Source organism: Vanessa tameamea, chromosome 20 (genome assembly GCF_037043105.1).
Source record: "Vanessa tameamea isolate UH-Manoa-2023 chromosome 20, ilVanTame1 primary haplotype, whole genome shotgun sequence".
In the NCBI taxonomy this organism is placed as follows: Eukaryota; Metazoa; Arthropoda; class Insecta; order Lepidoptera; family Nymphalidae; genus Vanessa; species Vanessa tameamea.
In genome coordinates this window covers 4782993-4806410 of record NC_087328.1, presented here as the reverse complement: position 1 = coordinate 4806410, position 23418 = coordinate 4782993, and the positions used below count along the sequence as shown (strand labels likewise).

The 23418-nt window shown below is 34.3% G+C and overlaps 2 protein-coding genes across 2 annotated transcripts in view; one reads left to right on the top strand and one right to left on the bottom strand.

Moving 5' to 3' along the window:
- Dhpd (Dihydropterin deaminase) overlaps nt 1-23418 on the top strand; it is a 159131-nt gene that overhangs the window by 38234 nt on the left and 97479 nt on the right. The window lies entirely within an intron of this gene.
- Sema5c (Semaphorin 5c) overlaps nt 11801-23418 on the bottom strand; it is a 41524-nt gene continuing 29906 nt past the window's right edge. The window contains exons 4-20 of the mRNA XM_026641777.2: nt 22320-22527; nt 20641-20795; nt 19606-19765; nt 19302-19501; nt 19033-19194; nt 18595-18892; nt 18274-18484; nt 17857-18009; nt 17476-17679; nt 17115-17354; nt 16945-17021; nt 16610-16829; nt 16188-16346; nt 15561-15704; nt 15190-15312; nt 12959-13101; nt 11801-12674 (exon numbers count right to left, since the gene is read on the bottom strand). Of these exons, the coding sequence (XP_026497562.2) occupies nt 12441-12674; nt 12959-13101; nt 15190-15312; nt 15561-15704; nt 16188-16346; nt 16610-16829; nt 16945-17021; nt 17115-17354; nt 17476-17679; nt 17857-18009; nt 18274-18484; nt 18595-18892; nt 19033-19194; nt 19302-19501; nt 19606-19765; nt 20641-20795; nt 22320-22527 (3091 nt within the window). The 3' untranslated portion in view covers nt 11801-12440. The remainder of the gene's footprint in view (nt 12675-12958; nt 13102-15189; nt 15313-15560; nt 15705-16187; nt 16347-16609; nt 16830-16944; nt 17022-17114; nt 17355-17475; nt 17680-17856; nt 18010-18273; nt 18485-18594; nt 18893-19032; nt 19195-19301; nt 19502-19605; nt 19766-20640; nt 20796-22319; nt 22528-23418) is intronic.

The window sequence follows — 23418 nt, the reverse complement described above, 5'->3', positions numbered from 1 at the left end:
GGAGTTATTATCACTTTTTTTTTTTAAATGAAATGAAAAATATTGACTACTGATTTTCTTGCCGGTGTTTCTCGGTATCTTCATTCCGAATCGGTAGTGACTTAAAATTTATCATGTCACCTAACTAACTATATAATTCAACCATTAACTTGTATTATGATATTGATTTTTAAATAAAAAATATAGTATGTACTCACGTGATAGATATGAAACCTATTTGCGTCTGATATGTTTCATATACTATGCTGTTCATAATAATTCAAAACTATTAATAAACAGTAGACAAATCTAATTAATAAAGTATTCATTTTTGTATTTGTAATTAATCATAAGCCATTTTGTCTCTGATTCTTTCTGTAAGTTATAAAACATTTTTTGATTGACATTAAAAGATATTTCTCACACACACTTTCCTTTCTAAAATATTATATTGTATTTTATAAAAACGCAATGAATGTTTTGTATTTATGTATAAAAAAGATGTATACGACGCAAGCATCTTAGTGATAACATAACAAAAGCTATCAAGAGTGAACGTTTTTCCGTGATTAGTTTACTTTGAAACTCCTTTACCGCAGTGCAGCTCATTACCAGAGACATTTATCTATGGTCGTGTCGGGGAAGTAATTACACTTTTAACATTTTATTTTACACTTAATAAAACTCAAGGAATTTGATGATTTTTATATTTGATAGAAGAAAATAGAGGTTAAAGATCTGAGTTGTCATTCACACTGATTAGTAATTCTACTACTAAATAGCAATCCATACTATCCATACTAATATTATAAATGTGAAAGTAACTCTGTCTGTCTATCTCGCTTTCACGCCAAAACTACTGGACCGATTTAAATGAAATTTGGTACACATATAGTCTAGAGCCTGAGAAAGGACATAGGCTTATTATTATTATATACTTTTTATTCGGAAAAAAGTGCAGTAAAGGGTTGAAAAGGGGGATGAAAGGTTGTAAGTTGTTGAAAGTATTTTTTACGTTAGAAACATGACACTTGATTTTTGGGATATTGATTAAAAATGAGTAAATATGTATTTAAGTGTTTTTTTTTTTTATATTCTACCACTAAGGGGTTTAATAGGCGTTGACATTTCTTATATAGATTAGTCTTTAAGTCCGTAATTTTTTAAGTTAAAAATATGAAACTTTATTTTTGAGACACTGATCAAAAATGATTAAATACATACGTTTTTAGTTTTCCTAGATATTCTACTTCTGAGGGGTTTAATAGGGGTTGACATTTCTTATATAGGTTAGTCTGGAAGACCGTCATTTTTGAAGTTAGAAGCATGAAACTTTATTTATGGACTACTGATTAAAAATTAGTAGATACGTATTTAAGCGTTTCTGGATATTTTACGCCTAAAGGGAAGAATAGGTGTTGACATTTTGTGTACAGGTTAATCTGGAAGTCCGTCATTTTGAAGTTAGAAGTTCGAAATTTTATTTTTGGACTACCGATTAAAAATGAGTTGATTCGCATTTAAGCGTTTCAGGATATTCTACCCTAAGGGCTGAAATACACACCAATGTGGTATACAAAGAGGTCTTACATTAACGTAATATTTTAAGTTAATTTGTAAATATATTCATATTTTCCGCGAGCAAAGCCGAGGGTAACAGCTAGTACTTTATATTTCTATGTTCCTGGTTGAATAATCAGTGAGCGAGTGTAATAACACGGAAAAAGGGGTAAAACATGGTAGGCCATTTAGTTTGGCGGCGCGTTGTTTGATTTTCTAACAGTGGTGATACCTGATGAAGTAAAATAATTATGACCCATTAAATAATATTAACACAACAATATATTGTCGGTAGAACAGTAAGTAAAAATTCAAATCTCTCCGCAGAACACGACTGTGAAGTGTCAAGAAGTGGTCAAGACGTCAAATTTAAATGAGATCAAAATGAAATTATACCCAAAAAAAAAAGATTTTTTCCAAATGGATTTCTAGTCCAACCATGGGTACTAGTACTGCATAGCAGTATACTAAATGATAATTGGGTGGTACCTACCCAGACTATCATGCACAAAGCCTTACCATCAAGTGAAATAAACATATAATTATATACATATATTAATCTAAGACCAAACAACTCATACGTGGGCAACTAGGATGCTTACATTCGAGTTGGACGACGACGCTCAGAAAAGGGTCGTCAAGTTCCAAGTGCATTACAGTGAGTTTGTAGTGGGTACAGTGGCTCGCAGCTATACTTGTGTAGCTCTCAAGGGAGCATTCCTTGTAACAAGACTTGCGAGCTTGAGGGAGCACTTCTATGGAGCATTCAATTCGGTCGTTTTAAAAGTGTCACATTTAAAAAGAATTTCTATGTTGGTTGAGATATTCTAATTTACTTATAAACAAAATCTATTCCTTTTTGTAAACTTGCTAAGCTGAGTTTGTAGTTTCTGAAAATAATAACTTTTATATAATAACTAGATGTGCCCGCGACTTCGTGCGCGTTTGAATTTAACAAAAAAGTTATTATTGTAGCCTAAGTTACTCCTTTTTACATCAACTATCTGCCAGTGAAAGTCCTGTCAAAATCGGTCCAGCCGTTTCAGAGATTAGCCGGAACAAACAGACAGACAAAAATTTAAAAAAAAAATGTTATTTCGGTATATGTACCGTGTATACGTACATATGCATTTAGTAAAAAGCGGTTATTTTAATATTACAAACAGACACTCCAATTTAAGTATATGTATATAGATAATAACTGACGGAGTATCTGTATTTTGACTTAAGTACTAGTTGAAAGCTATCTTAAAAAAGGGGTTCAAATAATTTTTTTTTTTATGGCATTCGTTGGCGGACGAGCATATGGGCCACCTGATGGTAAGTCGTCACCACCGCCCATAGACAAAGGCGCTGTAAGAAGTATTAACCATATAATATTATGGTTAATTTGTCTATACGTCTGGGTATACCACTCACTCAATATTTTGTGTTACGGTTTATAGGGGCATTGAGCCAGTACAACAACAGGTACGAGGGACAACAATCTTAGTTCCCAAGGTTGGTGGCAATATATATATATATTTGACTACTTACTATCAAGTGGCACATTTGACCGTCCGTCTACCTGTCATAAAAAATAATTTTCATAAAGAAATTCTTGTTAATAATGAATATACTGTGTACGTATGTCTTTTATTCATTCGTATAGCTGAATATAACTTCCGATCGCATGGCTATCCTCAAAACATGACTATGAATATTTATAAAATGCATTATAATATATTACTTGTAAATTGTTTATTTTATAGACGATAAATATTGAATAGTTTGTAAACAACAATTTCAGATGAAAATATTTAATTGTTTCATGCTTTTAGATTTGGAAATAAATTGTTACCAATTATCAGGCAACTAAAGCCGCGAGTATCAACTAGTTGCAATGTGCTAAAAAATTGTGTAACATAACCGCTTATACCAGCTAACGATCAAGACTCTTTCAACGATAAGTCGTTATTCAAATTATAATAAATAATTTAGAAGTTATGTTGCAACAGATGAACATACATACATAAGTCAAACATACCGGTCAAAATCATTACTCTACGTTCTGCTTTGCCGTAGTCGGCTATAAATAGTAGGTAAATAATTGAAAACTTCAAAAAGCAGGAACCCATTAAGAGAACTGTAAAATGAAAAATTTAAACAACGTAATGGAATATAAAAATCACGATATCGTCAAAGGAAATACGGCCGCGTTTCCAGCGTTTAATAATTCTATTGTGATAAAATTGTTGAAATATTTTGACGTCGTTGTTTTTCGTTGTTAAAAATTAAAGTAAATTTGTACTTGTAGTTCTACAATTATTTCATTACGCAAATAATAATGATTATTATTCCATACAGGGCCAGTAATTGTGGTCTAAGATGACCATTTACAATATAGAGATAGATAGTTTGTCTTCCTTTCTAAAATATATTATAGAAATTTGAGTACTTTTAGATATTAAAAAAAAACTTTCGTTATGTGAAAGGATTTTCTTTTATGTAACTTTTACGGACATATTTACTATAACAGTCCCTTCTTTACTATATGGTCCCACTGCTGGGCTAAGGCCTACACACATATTTATTCATCTTAAAATAATATTCATAGAATTTTATGATTATTAATATTACTTGCAGTTTTATGTTATCTCTACTGTCTCCGAAAATATGTCTCGCTTTTCGAAGCTTTCATCTTCTAAGGCAAATACTATCAAGACATTCTCGCATCGGATTGGATCTCAAGTCTCCGATAAGCTGAACGTTGCTTATGGAAACATTATGTTATAAATATCGATACGACGGATACTTGGCGTTATAGCGCCTCGTCTAGACTGAGTAAACTTTCGCATTTATTACAACTTACATATGTTAAACGTTAGTTGTACGCCATTTGCAATGAGTAGCTTTATTTAATCTACAATGCTGTTTTCATTATTATATTTTATTGTACACCACAAACAAAAAGAAATGAAATGATACTAAAAATAAAAACTAAAATATAATCAAATATTTGATGTGTTGTACAACGGGCGGACTTATGGCTAATTAGCCATAAATTTACATACAAATATTAACTCACTAATACTTATACTTGATACACCTATATCTATATAAATATATAAAAAGTTTCGTGTCGCGATGTATGTTCGCGATAAACTCTGAAACTACTGAACGGATTTTGATAAAACTTTGTAATCATTTATAATATGGTCCAACTTAAAAGATGGAATAGTTTTTATCTTAATTATTGATCTCAATATTTATTATTGCAAATTTGCAAATGATTATTATACGACATTATTGTGTATTTATCGGTTAGTTCTATAAATTCCTAATAGATGGTGGTTTAGCATTTCCTAATATGGCGGTTTAGCATCTAAGTTGCACAGGTATCCTGCAGATGGCGACGTATTCATATATCTAAATTATACAATCTTCGAGAACAATCATAGAACAGTGAACCCAATCACATATTTTTCATCTGAATTACAGTATTTATTTGATTCCAAGTCATTTTCGTTTATGTTCTCAACATAATCATACTATAACAATTTTTATGCGTGCTAATAGAGCTCATGAATCGGATAAACAAATTGCAGCAAGAAACGCAGCTCAACAAATCAGAACAGCAGAAATTCGCAGATAAGAATCTCGAGAACAGCATGATGAACGTCTACGACAAAATATATTGACAACAAAATCGGCATGAGAACAGCACATAGCTACATCTAGAGAACGCGACAGAGAGCGACAATAAACTAAACGTGCATTAACACGTGCATCATTCATTCGCCTTGCGTTCGAATATGTACCAGACATCAATTACTCTGCACATCCTAAAATTATAATTTGTACAATGGATAAAATATACCAATAATGTCAAGCGTTAAAATTCCGCAATGAAACGACCGGTATGTTTTGTATATCTGGAAAAGTTGTACTGGATCCTCTTCCTATTCCACCGGCACCTTTAAAATCATGTCTTGCTGGCGAATCAGACGATTCGAAATTATTTTTACGTAAGATACGCAAATTCAATTCTTGCTTCCAAATGACGTCCTTTGGCGCAACTAAAATTTGCGATCTCACATCTGATGGAAATAATTTTGAAACTACAATCAAAATCTAAGGTCAAATGTACCACAAATTTGGGTCATTAATGACAATGCCTAATGATGATCCAAAGTTTTTCCAAATTTATGGGCAGTTGTGAGGAACGCGTGACAACTCGATACCTGCAAGCCCCCCGGTGTTGCAGATTTCCATGGGCGGTGATAGTCACTTTCCATCAGGTGAGCCTCCTGCTCGTTTGCCACCTCTAACATAAAAAAAAATAAAAAGAAAAAAAAACCTGCATAATTTCATGGAACAAGTAAAAGTGGTAGCAATTGTGGAATCTTTAGAAAACTTATTTAATACAGTATCGCTCAATTAAGAAATATATATAAATAAGAAATATATAAATAAGAAAAGTGGAAGTACAGTCAGCTAGAATGAGCTGCACCAGTCACTCTCACCATGCCGGCTCGCAAGATGCCTCTTCACGCCTCGTTTGAAGGCACCCAGGTTATAAGAGGAGGGGAACACGTGTGCTGGTAAAGAGTTCCATTTTTTGGCGGTGCGACAAAGAAAAATGTTGCCAAATTTCTTTGTGCGCGATGGAATCGATGTCACAGTTAGACGGTGACATCGCGAGCCAGCACGCGTAGATCTGTCAAGGAAAGGGGAAGCAGAAATTAAAGAGAATAATTCCTCAGTGCACTATATATCCGTTGATATTTATCAGCGAACCATGGTTTAAAGTGATTATTACGTTTCTAATTGTGAAATTTTTATAAATAGTTAGAATTTGAAGTATCCGACGTTCTTTTTTTATGAAATTCCTGGTTAGCCAAACGAGCAAAATTATGGGCCCATGATGGTAAGTGGTAATAGTAGATGGTAAATCATAAGCATTACTTACATCGCCAATGCACCAAACCAACCTTGAGAACTAAGATGTTATGTCCCTTGAGTCTGTAATTACACTGGCTCACTCACCCTTCAAACCGAAACAACAATATTAAGTATTTATTGCTGCTTGGTTCTAGAATATATAACATATAAGCGAGTAGTACCCAGTCGAACTTGGAAAGCCCTATTACCAAGTTTATGATTATAAGTACTTCGATTTATGAGAATAAATATGTTCTTACAGTATTTGGAAAAGCATTATTTAAGAGAGTGAAATTAGAGACGTAAGTTTGTACGGAAAAACGTTGTTTTTGAAAAATCATTCCTTAAGAGTGAAATTTTAAATATGGAAAATACCCCATAAGCAACATAATAAGAGTTTCCATATAATGTTTACGATGGCATACTACACAGGGTAAACGGTGTAAATTAATTTCAATTATATAAATATAATGGAAGAGCCGATTTATACAATATTTATGCAATATCAATTCAAACGCATACATTTCTCAACCAAACAGGTTGAGAAGTTTATGTGTTCGATTGATTTTGATGTTTGGAGCCAGCATACCAGCAAAAGCATGCAAGTCTGCCTACACATTTTCTCCAACATACGGGGTAATTAAAAGAAAATAATTTATACGATTGTACGAATCAAAAATTCAATCTTTATAAGTAAAATCGAAACCCTATATTGGTTGCGGCGCACCAAACGTTAGTGCAATTTAGAAAAATCTTGTTAAATAAAATTTTAGTATAAATGTTTTATATTTTTTACGGTTTGCTGCTGCCAAATATATATAATTTCAACACTGCGCGCGACCGCACATTACCCGACAAGGTCAAGCGAATGATGGCTTTTATAAAATAAGGCACTGTGAATATAATAAAAATTGTATAATACTAATTACCACCTGCGGCTTCGCTCGCTTTTTATGGGTTGGTCATCAAATATTAGGCATAAAAAGCCTATGTTCTTACGCCTTCCGTGAGGTTCAAGCTTGATTCGTACCAAATTTCATCAAATTCTGTTCAGCGCTGTGCCCGTGAGAAACAGAGCTACTTTCGATTTTTTAATATTTGCATAGAATTAATAATGAACGCGGAATAGTAAAATACAATCATTATAAAACAAAAACACAAAATTTCAATACAAACTAAGCTTCTGGAACGAACCATTCGCTCTAAGTGTTATGAACATAAACACTTTCGAGTGCCTCCGTTCCTAACGTGAAAGTTTAAATGTTGCGTGTTATAATTTGGTGTCATCCGGTTAATTCATATTTCAAGGTCCACTGCGTCGAGATGATGGAAATATGAAATTGCCTTTTAAATTATTATAAATTCAATCTCAGCTCGAATTTCCCTGGATTAAATTGTTGATTGAAGTCGTATAAACATAACTTCTGTAGTATCGTAATTTGATATCGGTGGTGTCAATATATTTATGTAGTAATTGACTAATCATTATGATTGCTTTTAACTTACGTTTTATTCAAAAACTTTATTTTCAAGTTTAAATTATAATTACCATTAAACCATAATAAAAATAAAACACCCAGTCGATATTTCATAACAGAAAATTGTATTTTTATTCGTTTTAATGTATTTAGTACACACTATACGTACAATAAATATTTAAGGGGGTCGATTAAATGAGTTTTAGAGGCCTGCTAGTGATAGTGAGTTCAGATTCAGATTTAAAAGCATAACTTGTTTGTTCAGCTGAAAAAGCATACCTGCCAATTTTCAGGTATTTTAATCGAATAGATTCCAAGTCTCGTGGAATCGTGGCAAAATTGAAATATCCGTGTGTCCTCTTGGAAAAGATTCCCGAGAAGCAATCTGTTGTCGACGTTTGTAACATAAGCGCACTTAAATTTCAGCATTATTTGTAAAAAGGGCTTTTGTTGTCTTGTAAAGGTCAGAAATAAGTCTTTCGGTGTATATATTAAAGGATAATTTTAAAGCCCTTTAGTTAGTAAATGAATTAAAAATCACAGAAACCGTCAAAAACTATAAAAATAATATATCATTTTTGTGTAACGGGCTAAATTCAAATAAAAAACTTACGTTTTTTTTTAATTTCACTGGAAAACGACATTACGCGTTCTTACGGTAAGTGGGGGGGGGGGTTACTAAGACACGCCGGTCGCCAGGACGCCTAGTGTACCTTAGTACACCGGAATACCCACTAAAAAACCAGCCGTACCGTCTCCGTCACGTCGGCTAGCGTCACGGGATCGCTTACACACGTAACCATGACGCCCTGACGGTCGGCCCGCCTGTCGCCTATTAAAATAATCAAAAACCCTAACCTAACCGAAACTATCAAAATTTAATATAAGTATGCTATGCTATATTGTAAACTGTTTGCTCGGTTCATGTTTCGGAAGTTTACAGACTGTAAACATTTATTATAAGCCAACGGTCCTGACAAACTCTGTAATAGGTACACTGGCATATAGCTGGAGCTGCAAGGTCCGTGCAGGCGACATATTAGTTGACAAAATAACTATGAGAAGTTTGGGCAGACGATCTTAGTTTTGTATAAGTATGTAGTGAGGTTTTAAAATGAAAATATATAGTGTATGACAGTCTTTATTAAGTAGTTAGCTCAAAACCGTGTACAGCGTCTATATAACGTGCGTATAGCGTTGACCAAAATAAAAACAATAAAGAAATTCATCAAGTCTTAACAATCACAAGTATACCTCTTAAGCTTAGAAAATTTAATCGGTGAGTTTTTGAGAGAAAGCCTCTTAGGAAATACGTATAAGACAGAAATGAAGAACCATTCAGAATATACACGATAAAGCTCAGTCAGACTGAAGCTGGTTTATATTTATATATTTTTAATTTTGATATAATAAGATGACCTTGAAATGCATCGAAACTTGATAATTTTAACAATACAAGTGATATATATTTTTTGAATTAACGGCGTGTATTTCCACTTTAGACTTTTTTCAACGGAAGGGCAAAATACGAACAAAAATAAAAAAACTAAAAATTTACACAGAGTATAAATTGTCATTTTAAATAGTGAAGTAAATTTTTAAGTTACTTTAAAGTAACTATGCATATAAATGCATAAATAGAAATCATGTCGTGCACTGCACTATTTATAAAAATGCTTATTTTTATATATATTTCTTCCTATTATTTCACCAGATAAAATACTTGAGATACGAAAATATAAATCAAAATGTTTACACGCCATATTACAAATGATAAATCATTACATACAAAAACAATATAAAATTTATCAACGTATCAAAACCATTTATTATAAAAATATTTATTATACTGTTAGCTGGCTGACTGATTTTTCTTTTTAAAATCTTCCAGACATACTTCAGTCCAAACCATACACTCAATAACAATCGACCATAGCATAATTCAATTAAAAATATTTCTAATATAATTAACAATATAAAAATACAAAATGTTTTAAATATACATTATAACAATTTCGACTCAACATGAGTCAGGCGACGTGTTGAAATTAATTCAACAATATAAAATATAAATCATTGTATAATTTGAAAGATATTGTATGTATTTGTATAAATATGTATATCGCGAAGGCACCGCTATTTGTACTGATATAATACATATGATTATATAAGCTCTATATTCTATTCGACTTATTAATAAACGTGATCATAGTATTTACTGTTGTCTCTGTCCTGCTTGATAAACTTTATAAGTCTCTCTCTCGCAAGACAAGGACAAATATAGTGACTAAATCTAGATCGCGTTTATTATTAGGACGCTTAATAATAATCATTCGTTACATATACACATGGCACATACTTGGCTTTGAATAAAAATTGATTTAAACAATTTTATATAACTACTAAACTATTTTGAAATTATTATAAACTACATATAAAACTAACATTTACCTACATTCGTTACCATGGCACTTGAAAAATAAACTACTATATAGATGGCGCCTCAACCAAAGACGATTATAGAATTGAATTGTCTTTGAACTTTTAATCAAAGTAAACAAAATAATTTCGAACGCGTTTTGATTCAGACGTATCTATCTAGAACATTCGATATTTAAATTCGCAAAACATACCGACCGCATTATCACAAATTAAAATACCTAAAAAAATATTTTTATTTAATATCTATATAAAGAATAAGTAGTAGGATATTATAGACAAGCTCATTATTTATATAAAATATTCTATTCAAATTATAATCGAAATAAAATAAAAGATACAAAAGCAATTAAGTCCAAGGACTTCTTAAGCAGAAACTCACAAAGCATTCTCGCTTTAACGGTTTCTATAAACTTTTTACTTTTCATTGAAACGCCTGTCTTGCCGACAAATGGAGAATCTTTGTCGCTCGCAATTGGTACAATTGCATGGATTGAGACATAAAGGATTCCCTTTACATTTTACTTACATTTGGAAAAGATATCAAACTTCTGTTGTATTTATTATGTTTTTAAATAAATTAATGATATTTTAGGCGACATTAATTAGTGCCAAAGAATATTAAATGATATTTAAATTTTTAAAAAAAATATTGAAGTTGTAAGTATCGTATTCGTTTTGCTATTATTCCTCAAACAAACGTCAAACAACTTATTGAGATTCTCCTATAAATTTTCAAACATATTAAGATTTGTCTGAAGTGTCTGAAGCTTATAAGAAGTAATAATAATAATAAATTTTGAAATATAATTAATAATCTGATATAATAGATATTAAATTGTCATAAATTGGAGTTTTTAATTAGTCTATCTTATTACAACAGTATGAATTTGTACAATAACAGTATCAATTATTATTTGGGAGTATAAAAAAATATCACTAACATATATTTAGGGATACAGCTTAATGACAATGTCTCGGAGTTATTGTATTTGAAGTTATACATGTTCATGTCTAAGGCATATGTTATAAGTCCCCCATTAGATATAAAATCTTCTAAAGAATAAATATAAGGAAATCCCTATATATAAAAAAAAAATATTATTGGAAATATTTTCACAGTATTTTGTGTATAACTTTGAAGTTATATCCATAAACATTATTCTTGTAAAAGTTCCCTGCCCACCAATCGCTGTAATGTATCAAAGTACAGGAATAAAGTAAATCCATTTCCTCGAAGGATCTCGCGGGATTCCTTTGAATAAACAAAAAAATATATTCTACTTTTCCGTATAAATGTCCATACTATGAATAATATATTGATCATTTATAATAAATAATTAAAATATTGAATTATCCCAAAGTCTTATTCAATTAATTTAATCTATTATTAAGTTATACGCCGTTATATGTTCTCCTAACGATAAAAATTCCAAACATTTCTATCACACAAATTTGTAAAAACATTATTGCCCTAAAATTTCAAAATGTATTATTGATTTGAACATTTCGTTTAATACCTATTATATTTTAAGGATCATTGGAATAACCATCAAATAGTTTCACAATTTTAAAAGATAATTTCTAACCGCCAAGTTAATTAGCCAAAGCCAATTTTATTCACCTTTTACTTTTAACTTAATTTAGGGAACGATGTCGTTAAGATAAAGTTCGATAGTTATGGATCAAAAATACCTTTAAGCTGACTTAAAAAAAGTCTTTGTAATGAAACTTCTCAGAGACTTATTCGAAACGTAATTATCTCTGACTGTCTATGAAAATGAACGCCCTTTTCAATGTCAATATTTAGAGCGTCATAGCTTACATGAGATCCAGACAACCAGGGCCGGATTTAGGGGACGGCAACCGGGGTAACTGCCCAGAGGCCTCCACAGGAGAGGGGCGAGATTCACATAATTCTGACAAATGAAAATGTTTAACTTAATTTGTAAAATAAAAATTAAGGCCTCCACTCCTCTGTTGCTCCAGAGCCTCCACGCCTGTGGCCCCGAGGCCTCAAGCCCTGTAAATCCGGTCCTACAGACAACAGTGTCGTTATGTTCAATAGAATTTGTCCTCTTCAACATCAATGTTGGTCTTGTTGTTCGGCTGATTTGAGTGTCTTCGTAGAGTACCCATAGAGTCATACTCGTTGGCTATAGCTTTAGGGTACAGTTTAGGGGTCGTCATGGGGTTGTTGTGATTTGCGTTGGAAATGTTGTTACTCTTCGAAAGAAGTATGCCGCTTGAGTTACCGATGCCCGTAAACGATGGTTGCCGTTTCGCTTTTCGTGGCTGAGGAACGAATTAATGATTAAAAACATACGCTTTATGCCCTTATCTAAGTTAAAACTCGGATCGTAAATTTCTCACGCTTGAAGAAATTTGTATAAGACTCGTTTATATTTGTCCAAGTTAAGAGCTTTTTAAATTTACTCTCCCTGCGCACAGTTGGACTGTGATGACATAAGTGATAATAAATTCGATGGAAAATGTCAACCCAAACCGTTTTATTTTTATTAAATCATGGAAAAAAAGTTTTTAACGATTATAATGCTACCAAATGAAATATCACTTACCACTTCCTTCAATGGCACAGTGACGTAGCTGTTCTGTTTAGCGGTGATGTAGTGAGGGCTAGAGGGTACACGTGGCTGTCGGCTCCACGGTAGGCAGCCCCGCCGGTGACAGAATACTACTCCGGCCAAGCAGACTAGGCAGCCTATTTGAATAAATAAAATATAAGATGACAAAATACATTTTACTACAGATTAGCAAATACTGTTACGTCCATTGACCATTTTTACCATGAAGTTTAAGAAATTATATAACTTTTAATTAATTAATTAAATTTAAGCTCTCTAAATCAACTTTGAGTAAGCCGGTCTGGACCGGTACCAACCACTCATCACATATTCTACCGTAAAATCGTAATACTTAGTATTGTTTTGTTCCGGTATGAAGGGTGAGTGAGCCATTATAACGGGTGCAAGAACTTTAACATCTTAGTTCCCATATTTGGTGGCAAATTGGTGATTTAAGAAATGTTTATATTGTCTATGGGCGGCGGTAGCAACTTAGCACCGAGAACTATTTGCTATAGATATATAGATATATATATATATATAAACTATATATACATAAATATTTAACTAGCTGCCTGTCTCGACTTCATATGGTATACATCCACGTATTTTCAACTACTTTAATTTTATATCGTAATATATCTGAAACTACGGTTCGAATTACATCTCTCAAAGTTTTATATAGGAATTGGGTTATAGTTTCTATCATCGTTTGTTTTAAATGCGCTTAGACCGACAATTACTGCTTCGTATACATAACAAATAAGTAACAAACTATATGTAAATAAATTCCGTTTCAATGTGATTGCCGGTTTTTACGGGAATCTAGAAAAAAATGTAAAACATCCTCTTTAGAATATTTTAATATATAAATTGCGATTCAACAAAGAAATCTTGCTGGCATTCTTTTCGATCTATTTCATACGATCGTGTTTTGTAGCGTAGATGTACTAGAATAGCTAGTTACGAATACATGATCAAATGTAAAAATAAACATTCTAATTATAGTCCGTTAACACAAAAATCGTGGCAAAGTTATTCGCCTTAATTATGTGTTAGAGCCTCAGAGAGGGGAGCAATTAAATCTCTCTCACCAACAAACACAAATGCATATGAAACCATTTTCCTTATATACTAACAAATATGAAAATGTTCATAGCGCGATCTACAACATTTTTATGAGTTTTCATTCCTACAACGAAAATCGTAACATAATGGTTAATTTTTACACTGCAAAATGGAAATTTTAAAAATATATTTTATTGTGCAAGTGCAAAAAAAATATTTATTTAAGATTAATAATCATTAATAATTAATTAAAAGTTGGGTCTGATATTATACTTATAACGCCATCTAGCGGACTAGTGCGGAAGCTCATAATAAAGTACAGTATAAGAATTCCATCAAATTCGTATAGATGGTATTGTGAATAAAATTATAAACCAATGATAGAAAAAAATTATCAGTTCGACATTTGGGAGAGACAATTATTTTTTCAGGGAGAATCCTCTTGGTATGTCCATCTTAAAACTCGTCACTTAATGACTGCAGCAAATCCACTTTAATACTATTTAACCAATCACCATATATAAATCCACAGGGAGAACGGGTTTTACTAGAATTATATTTAAAAGTAAGTACTTCACACATTTTTCATTCAACTGAGTTAAAGTTATGGCACGAAGTTCCCTATCGCGTTATACTCTAGACCCTAGAGTATGAGACTAGAACAACAAGAGATACATCAAAATAACCAACACATTTGTGTTTACAGTTGTAAGTATAAGCCTACATTGAATTATACATACATAGGGACAATTATACAGGTGCATTCCGTTTTATTTATATTTATCAATAATCAATAGTTAAACCTATCGAATGGTTCACTTATAACGCGATTAGGATGTTTTTTAAATATGTAAGTATGTAAACATGTAAGATACAATTTATGTTAATTTTTTTAATTTACAATGTATAGCTTCATTTCATATCTCTGTATTTTAATAATCAATTTAGTTTTTCTTAATGAATTGATTCATTAATATTAAAATTGACATTTCAATAGTGGATGAAATATTCAACATTTTCCGATAAATTATTTTCTTGATTTTTTTGCAATTGTTACATTGGGAAAAACCAAGGAAGTAAAACTGTGCTGTGACTTGAACGTAGCAAATTATTTGTCGGATGAACTTTTCGGATGAACATTAATATATATAACTTACCCATAACAAAAGCAGCGACAACACATCCTACAATGCCGCCGATACTGAGGGACTCATTGTCCGTCATCGTAACGAACGATGCCATTTGCACGTTCTGACTGTATGCCGGCATTGCGTATAATTCTGAAAGCAAAGTTCTAGTGTTAGTATAAATTATTTTCGAACAACATTTATATATTAGATTTAAGTTTTAACCAGTCGTATATTTTTACACTAACTTAAAATTCGTTGACATTATTTACTCAGTGTAACCCTGTTAGTACATTTACACTGACCTCTGACCTAGTGAGATAGTAGAGAGATCAATCTTTTGACTCGTCAAAGCTACCACAACATTCGGAATAGAGCAGAGCATGTCGCTCGTCACGCACCGTTGTCCAGCTCGTCGTCGGCGCAGCGCGCCACCTGCAGCTGCGCGCCCACGCACGCGCCCGCCTCGCAGCTGCGGCGCCGCACGCGCTCGCCGCCCGCGCACGCGCCCCACGCGCCCCACGCGCCCCAGCCCGCCTCCGACTCTGCGCAACCAGACACATACAGACGTTGCATCCCGTTTTATTGGGAGAGAAAGTGATCTACCATAGGCGATAGTGTGTATCTTCACAGACATGTTGTCCGTGCCTTTGTTGTATCTTATCTTTAATTTGATTTTTATTCATATAATGTGCCTGAATATTATTAGTATCAAGCAGCCCGTACTTATTATATATACTTTAATTTGTAGAAGAACTCTTACATCGTTCAGGGGCTAACTATATTTGGGAATTTTCAATTTAAGGACAACCGTTGTATTCGATCTTTAATACTTTAGTTACAACAAATCCAGGCGACCCAATATTGCCGTATATATTTTTGTGATGAGACAAACTTGTGTGAGTAAAAGTGGGGTAACGTATAAAAAGAGATGTATCACACCACAAGATATAATTTAATTATTTATTTATATATTTTTATATGTAGTTAACGTAATTTACATTATTTACTTAGTACTATTGACCAACCTGCGCAGTTGTTTACACAGATTCGTCTTTCCAACGCAGCACCTGCGTCTGCGCAACCCTCAGGGGACAAACACATTCGCGTGCGTGTTCGATGACCGGTGACACCGTTGTCACAGCCGCCATTACATTCGCTCCACTCACTCCAGCATGACCATTCGCCTAGTTATAAAGTGTACATTTTTAATCAGGATAAAATTGTAATCAGCGATTAAAATAATCATAGAATAAATTCGAATAAAATAATGTTCATAGTTAACATTTAAATCAATCAAGAAAAAAATAATAACTTCTTATTTTTTTTTTTACGCTAAAAAAATTAATTCGTTTATCGTTCAAAACGCATTTGTTAAAGTTCTATCTATCTGAATACAGTATATATCTTCATGAGTTTGAAAATACTATAGTTTTAAATGGTCTCTTACCGACACACGCATGCGTGTTGCACGCTCGCAGCATGTCTGCGGCCCCTACGCAAGGTGGCTGCCGACAGCGCCTTGTTCGCGCCTGCTGGCCTCCGCCGCACGCTGCAGAGCAGGCCCCCCAGGGAGCCCACGCCTCCCACGCGCCGTCCTCTGCGGGCGGACTGCTGCTGCACGTACCTCGCGAGTTGCAGTAGCGTTCCTCCTCGCGAGCGAGCGATAACTGTTAAAAAAACGAGTTTAAGTTGTTCGATAATTATAAAAGGAAAATGTACGTACACACTTTAAATAATAAATTACGTGTTAGTAAATAAATGAAAGATAATTATTGAACATACTCTGATCTGTTCCGGCGTCGGCGCCTTGCACAGAAACTTGAATCTCTTTTCAGTATAACTTCCGTCAGATGTATTACCTGAAATAACGATGAATATATCAATACGTATTCAAAGTTTTGGCAAAGCAATCAATATAATCAATGACCTCTAATTGAAACGACTTCACTCACTAGGTATCTGCACCCAGGGCGTCCAGGCGGTGGCCTTCCTGAGCTCGCACGGGCGCAGGTCGCAGGCCTGCCGCTCGGCGCGCGGGCCGTCGCAGTCGGCGCCGCCGTGCTGCGGCGCGGGGCTGTCGCACGAGCGGCGCCGCTCGCGCGCGCCCGCGCCCGCGCCGCAGCCCGCGCCCGCGCACGCCGACCACGCGCCCCACGCCGACCACGACCCGTCCACGGGCGCCAGGGCGGGGTCTGGAACGATATCGTTCCACTCAGATATTTCCTTCGACTCGTGCGAAACATGTATAGAAGGAACACCGTATACAAGCTAAAAATATTCAGTAAGTAAAATGGTCAGTAACTCGACACTCACCAGGACAAGGAGCTAAATTGGCGCAGTACATATCCTGGGTATCTAGACCGACGCACACACGACCTCCAAAGCGAGGTTCCGGGGAGGTACAGGATCGTCGGCGGGACTTCACAGCGATACCGCAGGAGGTGGAGCACTCGGACCAGGCGGACCAGGCCGACCAGCCTCCGTGCACGGTGCAATTGGTCACCTCTATACTGGCACCTAAAAAAGAAGGGTTAATAATACAACGGAGATGTAAGTAATGTTTGTTGTAGTAGTTGTAGTTGTAATGTAAGTTAATTCTGTCAAGTTCTACTGTTACAGGGATTACGCTCCGCAAAATAAAAAATATTCTAATTGGAAAAACAATAAACAATCAGAGCATGAAAGTAGCCGCACCTCGACAGGCGTCCCCGCCGGCCGCGGGGCGCGGGTTGTCGCAGCGCCGCGTGCGGCACGCGCACGTGTCGGGCGCGCCGTCGTACAGCGCGGGCGCCGCGCCGTGCTGCACGCACGCCTCCCACGCCGACCACGCCGACCAGCCGCCGGCCACTGCCACCGATATGGTATTATAAAAGTTATACAATATCGATAAAGAGCAAATCGAAGCCTTATAAAAATCCTCGAGAAGGGCTTCTGAAGCTTTTTATTAATAACAATATAGACGAGCAAAAAGACCACCTGAAATTGATCACTACAAACATTACCATTAAAAAAATATTTTTTTACATAGTCAATGTAACGTCGCTCACACAAAACGGACTACTGATGGTACTAAAACTGATGAGTAAGTAGAGAAGTCGGAAGTAAGCTCACCGGGCATACTGACGGAGGGGCAGCTGGCAGTGCTCTGCGAGAAGTACGCCTCGTGCAGGTGCGCGTGCGCGCGGACGCACAGCTCGCGCGCGTCGTCCCAGCCGCAGTGCGGGTCGGCCGCGCCCACGCAGCTCGACCGCGTCTTGTATCGGGAGCAGCGCTCGCTAGATATGCGCAGCACGCCTTCGTCGCTTCCGATGTAGAGGGACATCTGAGGGCAAAATTAAATAGCTTAATTATAACAATACTGAAAGTACGATGCTTCGAGCTACCGATTAAGAATTTTACAATAAATAATGAAATATCGATTTCAATACTTACAGTATCTTTTACGAACTGCATCGACAGTATGTCAAATCCACCCTTCTTATCTTTCATCTTCCAAATCTCCACTACACAGGCGCCCTCATACTTCGGCAATATTGCCAGTTTTAAAATGTCATTATTCTGCGTCGCAACGAATACAACTAGTTGTTTAGCAACATTTTTCGTGTTGGCAACATCGACGGTCACGTGTGTGAATCTCTCTGGCGTCGCTTTGTATACGGGCTCGCCGGATATAGGCTGTATTGATTCGTGCATTAAGTGGTATTTGTGGTACTCAATGGATTGATGGGGTCTGAAAGATAAGTTATAACTGATACAGATTACAGTCAAAGTTACAATAAACTTTATTTTTATTTAATTCCGAGTGTATTTCAAAACTAATTATTTAACATAATTTCTTATGACAAATTATTGTTTGAAATGAATACGAACCTAGTGTCTGGATTACAACGGAAATGTTCCCTGGCTTGCCGAGAAGGTGTCCGCGGTTCCCAAGTGGACATCGGCGAGTCCTTTACTTTGTAAGGCCCTTCGAAGGCTAAGTGTATGTCTGACATGTTATAAATACACACTGCACTGCCGGCTATGCTGTTACTGTAAAATTATAAAAAAATAAAATAAAAATAAAGGTTTACAGCATATGACATTTTGAATTTATTTCAAAATAATCATTAATATTATTCTAGAAAACTAAAACTCACTCAGGCGTAGTAAAGACAGCGACGAGAATCTTCTCTTGCGACAAATATTCCACGCTCTGTACTTCGTCATAGTAAAATGGTACATCTCCGGGTACTGCGCACTTGAGCCTGGCTTTTAGGAAGGTACTCCAGTTATTTTTCATCATCAGGTGACCGCCTGAATCATTTTTGCATACACGAGCGATACGTGAATATATGATCTGAAATAATACATTTTATATAAAATGACAATAAACATCTTAAAGACTCCTCTTCAATAAAAAAAATCACAGATACAAATGAATGTTTCTACTGGAAACCTTACCTTCCCACAGTTTAAGTATTCCACAGCAACTTCTCTGAAGACAAAGTACACGAAATAATCGTCTTCGAAACTACCCACAAATTGTGGTTCATTGAGCCAATTGAGATCGTACTGCGTCGTCCGAAGCATACTAGAGTCTCGTGGGGATGCTCCTTGACTCCTGAAAATATAGAAGTTTCATAATAAGGTAATTTAAACAAATAAATAAAATAGAGGTGTCTTTCCGTGATTACAAAATAACTACAATTTAAGTTAATATGGATATTTGCAAGTTGCTTACTAAATCCAAAATATTCTTTTTTTTTTGTATGCCTGTCTTTTTCGTTTTACAGGATTATATTAAAAACGGGTAAAAATTACTAATGTAAATAATGTATTATTATGGTATTATAAAGTGCCAGTTAGTGTTTATTTCAATAACATCTGTTTTTTTTTTATTATTTACTTTACAATATCCACGGGCTCACAGGTGCCCGTGCCTTTTTTTACATTTTATTTTTATAAATTGTGGCGTTATTTTATATTTTTACTGAACATCAGCAGATCTTCCCTGGCCATCTGTTGTCTAATAACTTTACTAATTATATATTTATTTCAAGCATTATATAAATTTAACGCGGATAAGATAGCTGGGCTAGGTTAGTATAATAATCTCTTACGCGTCACGAAACGTTGCCTTCATACAGATTTTATATACCTATATAATACAATTTACTAAAAAAATATCAAATCTAATTTTGACTAAAACAATAAACGCAACAAAAATAGAATATATTCAAGCAGCTGCGAAAACGTCATAAAATAGAAACATTAGACTGGCGTATATGAACTGCGATAGCTGTCTATACAATGCAATTTACATAAACAAATGGCTTAACAAGCTTTCTTGATAGTGAACGCACACACGAACTATTTGCAGTGGTTAGAAAATACATAAACATTAGTGTATGAGAAGACGCCATAAAAGGCAATCTTCAATTAATTCCCCATTGACTCGTAACAAGACTCGAGTTCCATTTTCAAATTCACAATTACCTGCAAATAGCAGTATCAGAGCTGGTGAAGTCAGTTGGTGTCCCGGCATAGTACTCGCCGCTGCTGGCAAATATCGCGGTCACGTTGGAGTCAGGATTGTAGGGGCAGTTCGCGACGCCTGACATCCATTCTGATACCATGTTCAACGATTCAATCTGTTGAATAGTTTACTGTTAGGCATTATGTTACTGTGTAAATAAGGTACCTAAACATAAATTTTTCTTCTCTTAACCGAATATTGAGTAGGTATACTATAAGGAACAAAAATATTTTCTTAAGATTTTTGTTGCCTGTATTGCAATATTCAATATTCAACAAATTACAATATAATATGTAAATGTCATAATTGTAAAAAGACCTAGGTCCGTGTAAAATTTCTGACTTCAAAATGTATTTATTTGTTTATACTTTATTGCACCAATACTTAAAACGAAATTACATATGGATTAAACAAAAGTTACATGAACAGGCAATATTCTATCCAGACATTTCAGAAAAATAGAAATGTATCATCAAATTATATAAAATTAAATATAGGTATTTAAATACCTTGTCTACGATTTTAGCAACGGTGGGAACTGCATTATTTGAGATATTAATAATCGTCGTCCAGGCCCCCATCACAGACGGTTGCACATGAATATGCCCGCATTTATGTATATTTAACGACCAATGCTTTAGTTTTAAAAGGGGTCTAGTTATTTTAAGATTTGTATTTGATATTTCAGGCAACACTAATGTTTGTTTTATTCATTATAATTACGAAAGTTGTTCGTAAGAATAAATTCGATAAAAGCCCTTACACATCATAACGAACCAGAATCGAATCTCAATAATTTCACTACAAATTCTAATTGTGATTAATAAATTTGTATATATATATACAATGTTTATTTTTAACTTCGTTGTCAGTTATTTTGTTGCTTAAACTCTAAACGAAGTTGGAATAGCCTCTTTTCGATCTTACACTATAAATAGATAAAATTACTAATTTAAAACGATTCGATACTTGTTTTTCGCATACGTATTTTAGGACGAATCCAAATATTGAGTTTGCGTGCAAAAACTATTTTAATAATCAAACACCTTTAACACAACACTTTTAAAATGAATTACAAATGAAAAATATATTCTTTATTTAAAATAATTAAAATTATAAAACGCAAAAACCTTTTTGAACGACGAAACATCGAATAAAAAAAGTTAATTTTCAAAAGACATTTTTATCATTAATTTGGAGGTTAATGAGTTAATTATGTTCCAAAATAAGTTGTACGATTAAGGCTTAAGTGGGAAATGCCAAAACGTTTGTCACGCACCATTAACGTACGAAAAGGACCACGAGTAATTATTAGTGACGACGACCTTGTTGCGAGATAATTAGTCAAAATCTCTTTTTGAGATAAGATAACACATTAATAAAACATTCGTAGTAAATACGTTTAGCATAATTATTTAAGTTCGTTTTTAGAAAAAAATCCGTTATTAAGATGTGAAATTTTCTTAATCTGATAAAAATGATAATTGAAAAAAGTTTTTTACAAAATAGTTTTCACTTTATTTTTATTTCGATTTGGCGAACTCGTTAGTCATATAATAAAATAATTTAAATTCCGAACGTCAATTTAAATTTTAAGAACAGGATCTACGTAGTTTCTTAATTGGTTTAATTTAAATACCTCTCTCCAACTGCAAACTGGACTGAACGCGTTGGTCCCACACGCGAACAGCTTGTGGCCGTATGAAAGCAGTACTTTGATGTAATTGTGGCAGTTCTCCTCGGTCTGGCCCTTGTCTTGACATTGCTTCACTTTGTCGCTAGCTGCGGGCCATTCTGCACGCTCCAGCGAACGGAGACCTCGGAGGGAGAGGCGATACAGGGTGTCCCTGGAATATAGATTATTTTATATAATACTCTGCATACACTTTATTTATGTAAAATTATTTTTCATCATTCATCATAGTTGCTCATTTAATCAGTTATTCATTCATTCTTTTTCTCCATATGTATTCGTCATTATTATATTAATTTCCTTTGTATGTAAGTCGTGACACAATCAATCCTAATTGTGTACGTTTCTTTCCATCTTGTATACTTAAACGGTTGTTAGAATTGAATTGTCGTTTACGTTAAACTGTGGTGTAATAACATTATGATCATTGTAAGTAAAATATAGTAAAATTTAGATAAGTATAGTGAAGTAAGACTGTAAACATATAGATAGTTGTAGGATACACCAGAAATATCAAATTAATCAAAGATCCATTGGTGTATTAATTAGCAACAACCAGCAAAAGCATTCTCAAGGAGGTTTAGCGTAAGGCTGACCTGCCTTAATGTTTAAACTAGAACTTCAAAATCACATACAACATTCTAGTAAATTTGCATACAGTCCGTTAGAATATTGAATATCATTCACAAGTCGTAGTCGCCTGTTCTTATTGTAACATAGTAATAACCAGCGTAATAACGTTATACTATAACACATAAACACACGCGTAAAATTGCTTACTTTTCAAAACACAAACAGTTCGACCACAACTTATAAATATTAAACAGCTACATCAATAAAGTTTCGTTTCGTTTCCTTGTCAGACAATCATGGCCGAACGGCTGCATTGATTAATTAAAATTTAGTCAGTTCGGGTAAGTTATATATATTTATTTATTGTCTTTAAATAATAGTAGCAATGCCTCATTATACGGAATTACTAAAATCAATTTTAGTTTAAAAAATTTGCTAGTAATGAGGACTACAATAACCCATGAGTTTAGGA